Source organism: Carcharhinus amblyrhynchos, chromosome 35 (assembly GCF_965287045.1).
Source record: "Carcharhinus amblyrhynchos chromosome 35, sCarAmb.v2.hapA, whole genome shotgun sequence".
Lineage (NCBI taxonomy): Eukaryota > Metazoa > Chordata > Chondrichthyes > Carcharhiniformes > Carcharhinidae > Carcharhinus > Carcharhinus amblyrhynchos.
The window spans coordinates 5,642,607-5,648,661 of record NC_137358.1 but is presented as its reverse complement, the minus strand read 5'-3'; the positions used below and the strand labels follow the sequence as shown (position 1 = coordinate 5,648,661).

The 6,055-nt window shown below is 43.7% G+C and overlaps 1 protein-coding gene across 1 annotated transcript in view; it reads right to left on the bottom strand.

Annotated features, from left to right (window-relative positions):
- Positions 1-1,938: 1,938 nt before the first annotated feature.
- Positions 1,939-6,055, bottom strand: part of LOC145361781 (protein phosphatase 1 regulatory subunit 12C-like) — a 77,440-nt gene continuing 73,323 nt past the window's right edge. Inside the window, exons 21-22 of the mRNA XM_080217749.1 lie at positions 4,428-4,478; positions 1,939-2,685 (exon numbers count right to left, since the gene is read on the bottom strand). Coding sequence (XP_080073875.1) covers positions 2,599-2,685; positions 4,428-4,478 — 138 coding nt within the window. The 3' untranslated portion in view covers positions 1,939-2,598. The remainder of the gene's footprint in view (positions 2,686-4,427; positions 4,479-6,055) is intronic.

Sequence of the window (6,055 nt, the reverse complement as noted above, 5' to 3'; positions counted from 1 at the left end):
AATGACCCTCTGCACCTCCATCGCTGTTTAGTAGTTCAAGTACAGTAATAGGGTAACCCTAAAATTACCATTCCTTGAAATCAACTTCTGTTTCAAGGTATTAAATCCAGTTGCATCAAAAAAGTATTCACAATATGAAGAAAACGTCTTAGGTTTTGCTCAATACTGTACTACCTCTTTCTGCCACTAGATGCTGCTGGCATCAAGCCCTTGAGCAGTGCTGTAAAACTAACTGATGCAATGGGAACGAAGTAGAAAGGGTCATAGAGTCATAGAGGTTTACAGCATCAAGAACTTCAAATCTAAATCACCAACCATCGGTCCTGGTTCCTCCATGCTAACACTATAGTTAAGAAAGCCCACCAATGCCTCTACTTTCTCAGAAGACTAAGGAAATTTGGCACGTCAGCTATGACTCTCACCAACTTCTACTGATGCACCACAGAAAGCATTCTTTCTGGTTGTACCATGGCTTGGTGTGATTCCTGCTCTGCCCAAGACTGCAAGGAATTACAAAAGGGGGTGAATGCAGCCCAATCCCATCAGGCAAACCAGTCTCCCATCCATTGACACTGTCTATACTTCCTCGGCAAAGCAGCCAGCATAGTTAAGGACCTCATGAACCCCAGACATACTCCCTTCCACCAGGAAAAAGATACAAAAGTCTGAAGTCATGTACGAACCGTAGATTTAATTCAGGTGGGAGGTATAAAATAAATGGCAGAACAATCAGGACATAAACACACAAAGATCTGGGAGTACAGGTCCACAGATCCTTAAAAGCAGCAGCACAGGTGGTGAAGAAAGCATATGGCATGCTTGCCTTCATCGTATGGGGCATCGATTACAACAGTTGGCAAATTATGTTACAGTTATACAAAACGTTAGTTAGGCCACATTTGGAATACGGTGTCCAATTCTGGTCATCACACTACCAGAAGGACGTGGAGGTTTGAGGGAGTACAGAAAAGGTTTACCAGGATGTTGCCTGGCGTGGAGGGTATTGGCTATGAGGAGAGGTTGAATAAATTGAGATTGCTTGCCCCCTTGGAAAGACAGAGTGCGGGGTGGCCTGATAGAAGTTTATAAAATTACGAGAAGTATAGATAGGGTGAACCGCTTTTTTTTCTCCAGGGCAGAAGTGACAATTAGAAGGGGGCACAAGTTCAAAATAGGGGGGGGGGGGGGGGGGGGAAGGTTAGTGGAATTGTGCTGGGAAGTTTTTGTTTTTTAAAAACACAGAAGGTGATAGGGGCATGGAATGCACTGCCAAGTGAGGTGGTTGAGGCAGTTACGTTAGCCACATTTAAGACTTACCTTGATAGGCACATGAACAAATGGGGAATAGAGGGATATAAGTGGCTGGTTTGGATAGGTAAATGTGATTGGCGCAGGTTTGGAGGGCCAAAGGGCCTGTTCCTGTGCTGTACTGTTCTTTGTTCAAGAACAGCTTCTTCCCTGCTGTCAGACTTTTGAATGGACCTACCTCACACTGATCTAAGTTGATCTTTCTCTGCACTCTAGCTATGACTGTAACACTATCTTCTGCACTCTCTCATTTCCTGCTCTATGAATGGTAGGCTTTGTATTGCGCGCAAGAAACAATACTTTTCACTGTATACTAACACATGTGACAATAATAAATCAAAATCTGTTACGAGTGCACTGCTGCCTGGCGTAAACAATGAAGTGATTCTAAAGATCCAATGCTCCCTTTAACATCCTGTAAAGTAAGAGGCAATTTGAACAAAATATTTCCTCTGCTTAAGGAAGATGCTTCTCATGAAAACTATATCCTAAGCAAGGATGCAAACCTCCGTGGACCAGGGAATTTTAACCAGCTGTTATTTAATTTCAAACCCCAGTGAGGAAGCTCCAATTCACATTAGTTTTTCAGTTTAATACTGGACTTTTAATTTAGAAAAAAAAACGCACAAAGGCACCCAAAAATCTTTTACCTCTCGTGCTGATTACCTTTACAAGTGCTTACAGAAAAGGTACAAGATCGAAATGCATTCAATCACTGCAAAAAAAAAAGAGGGTGGAAAGGGCACTGATAACTTTCAAGTGGCCAAGAGCGTCACTGATAGCAAAAATGAAACGCATTTATCCAACTGACCAGGACACAGAGGAATGATGATTAATGAAATAGGTTTTCCATTTACTAGAACATAAATATATATTTTATGTACACATACAACAGGTCTCAAAAGAGAACCTTCACAATTGGTCCGGTACAATAAAGGAACACAGGCAGGAGAATCACTGTTGGCAATTCTACTCGACCAGAACAATATCTGGCAAGTTGCATCAGCTTTGGCCACTGTAGTTGCTTAGTTTGGTGGCGAGCTGTCTACATTACCATTAAAGCTCTCCCCTCCTGTTTCTTTCAGCTCCCCGCGCACGCCACCCCTCATCTCACACATACATGCATACACACACGCGCACACACACACAAGTTAACTGTATTGGCTGTGGAAAAATACTTGGCTTTGAAGATATTCTCCTTTGACACAAACCTAGAGTCAACTCTAGATTTTCAGTGTTGGCAATTGTTATCCTGCAGGGCAATGCAGCTGGATGGAGGTGGCATCTCAACTATTTTGAGAGCTTGCTAATGACGCGGATCAGGGCTGCGTTCTCATCCTTTAGTCTCTGATTGTCTGTTTTTAAGTCTGTTAAAATCTGTGAGGACAGGGGAAAAAGAAAAAAGATTAATGTAACAGAAAGGCAACGCAACACTCATCTCAAGTGAGAGAGATGAAGTCTATTTATTTTTGTCATAAGTAAGCTTACATTAACACTGTGATGAAGTTACTGTGAAAATCCCCGAGTCGCCACACTTCGGTGCCTGTTCGGGTACATGGAGGGAGAATTTAGCACGGCCAATGCACCCTAACCAACACGCCTTTCGGACGGTGGGAGGAAACCGGAGCACCCGGAGGAAACCCAGGGAGAACGTGCAGACTCTGCACAGACAGTGACCCAAGCCGGGAATCAAACCTGGGTCCCTGGCGCTGTGAGGCAGCAGCGTTAATCACTGTACCACTCAGATGTTGTTAGTGGAATTTTATTTTGCATTATTATCAGACTGTCAAAACGAACAGGGGATAACTGCCCTTTCAAGGGCTATGAATCTTGCTGCAGATATATAGCTGGTCCTATGTTTTAGCAAGTGAGTATTATTTGGGAAACATGTCTCAGTTTCTCAAAGGAAGGACAAGTGAAGATAAATAGGGAAATCAAAGTTGCTACTAGGAAATTGCAATAGCAACATGTCAGAAAGACAGGACAAGAAGAAGATATGCAGCAAACTCTGCTTGAAGCATCAGGTTCACTATCTAAATAGCAGCATAAAAATAGACTCAAACATAAGAGTGCCAACCTCTGAGATTAATCTATTATTTATTCTATATAAAGGAGAGGGAGGGAGGGAGGAATTTGCTCGAAAAAAAAAGCCGTGTCAATACAAGAGAAGTAGTCTAGACGTGAAATTATGTTGGGCAAACCCATGACTTCCATCTAGAAGGACAAGGGCAGCAGATACTCAGGAACACTACCACCTCCAAGTTCCCATCCAAGCCATGCACCGTCCTGACTTGGAAATATATCGCCCGCTCCTTTGCGGTTGCTGGATCAAAATCCTGGAATTCCCTAACGGCATTGTGGGTTAACCCACAGCACGTGGACTGCAGCGATTCAAGAAAGCAGCTCACCACCACCTTCTCAAGGGGCAACTAGGGATGGGCAATAAATCTTGGCCCAGTGATGCCCATCCCTCATGATTTAATCAAAAATAAATGAAAGCATCTGCAGCTGAGCACAAAAACATGAGAAAAGTGCTCAAGGATTCCATTTGGCTACTTGTTTGCTGCCAGTCTACATTGTACTCAAGTGTACTCACACAACATAGACGGTCGCTTGCATTTTGCTGGAATAAAAAATAAGGCAGCTTTGATGGTGGCTTCTACTCTCTAATTTTAAGAGTATCATTTAGGTCCTTACCAGCAAGGCTGACCTTTATTGCCCATCTCCAGTGCTGTGGGTGACATAGTGGCTAGCACTGTGCCTCACTGCGCCAGGGACCCGGACTCGATTCCCGGCTCAGGTCACTGTTTGTGTGGAGTTTGCACATTCTCCCCGTGTCTGCGTGGGTTTCCTCTGGATGCTCCAATTTCCTCCGAGTCTGAAAGGCATGCTGGTTAGGGTGCATTGACCCGAACAGGTGCCGGAGTGTGGCGATTAGGGGAATTTCACGAAACTTCAGTGCAGTGTTAACGTAAGCCTTACTTGTGTCTAATAAATAAACTTTAGTTACTTTCTAGGAGGGCCTGCTAGAACAATTCATAACTGCAGACCGAAAAGAAAATACACCCGGGGAAATTATGCATTTAATGAATGTCTTCATTTAAAAAAAATCTAGTTACCTTTAGCTGCTCCTCCAGTTCAGCCGTCTTCCTCTCAAATGCTCTCCGTTCCTGTTTTGTAACAGGAAAGAAGCAGAAAGTCATTAAGCGCTAAGCAGATACGAAACAGCACATTTTCATCACTGGCAAATAATGGGGACCAAATAAAAACATATTTTCAACTTTTCAGTTCTTTCACACAATCATGCAAGGCTATTCGGCCCTTTGAGTCTCTGCTGGTTCTTTGAAAAAGTTATCCAATTAGCCCCACACTCCTCTCCCATAGTCCTGCAATTTTTCATACCAAGTATTTATACAATCGTCCTTAGAAAAATTGTTCTTCTTCTCCCCCTCCTCTTCCTAATAAAGCAGAGCTACCAATTCACAGCGCCACGATTTGCAAAGTGCTCCTTTGTGAAGTCAATAATGACAGGCAGAAGGTGACCACGTGCTGTGCAGGGCAACCACAGTTCTCATGTAAAGCTACTAACATGGCAAAACATCAGGTGGCAAAGTCAATACTGTCTATCCTCAAAGTTTATTTATTTGTCTTACAAGCAAGCTTACATTCACACTGTCATAAAGGGGGCTACTGTGAAAATCCCCTTGTCGCCACACTCCGGCACCTGTTCGGGTACACTGAGGGAGAATTTAGCATGGCCAATTCACCTAACCCACACATCTTTCAGACTGTAGGAGAAAAGTGGAGCATCCCGGAGGAAACCCAGGCAGAGAACGTGTAAGCGCCACACAGAGTGACCCCAGCCGGGGTCATTGTGCCACCCCTTGTGAATACTTATCCAATAGACATTATCCACCTGAATAAGAGGAACATAGGAGCAGGTGAAGGCCATTCAGCCTTTTGTGCCTGCTCCGCCATTTAATAAGATCATGACTGAACTGGTTATGGACTCTTCTCTATCGCCCCCCTACAACCCTCAATGATCAAAAATATGTGCAAACTTACCTTGCACAAAATTAGCCTCCGCTGCTTTCTGGAGAACATAATTCCACTCGGCAAATATTCTCTCAAGTGAAAATATTTCTCCTCATCTCCACAAAGATCATAAGATGTAGATCAGAAGTAGGCCATTTGGCCCATCAATTCTGTTCTGCTATTCAATGAGATTATGACTTTTCTGATATAATAATCCTGAACTCCACTTTCCTGCCTTATCCCCACAGCCTTTGATTACCTTACTGATTAAACATCTACCTCAGCTTTAAACATACTTAACAACCAGCCTCTACATCTTAGGTAGACCTCTTTTTCCTTACGCTTGTGTTCTGTTTTAGAGCGGCATGGTGGCAGAGGTTAGCACTGCTGCCTCAGCACCAGGGACCTGGGTTCAATCCCTGGTTTGGGTCAGTGTCTGTGTGGAGTTTGCACGTTCTCCCCATGTCTGCATGGGTTTCCCCCCAGGTGCTTTGGTTTCCTCTCAGTCCAAAGGCATGCAGTTTTGGTACATTGGCCATGCTAAATTCTCCCTCAGTGTTCCCAAACAGGCACCAGACTATGGCAACTAGGGGATTTTCACAGTAACTTCATTGCAATCTGAAAGTAAGCCCACTTGTGATGAACAAATAAAACTTTACTTTTTGGTTCTAGTCTCTCCCACAAGTGGATACATCCTCCAGATATCCAACCA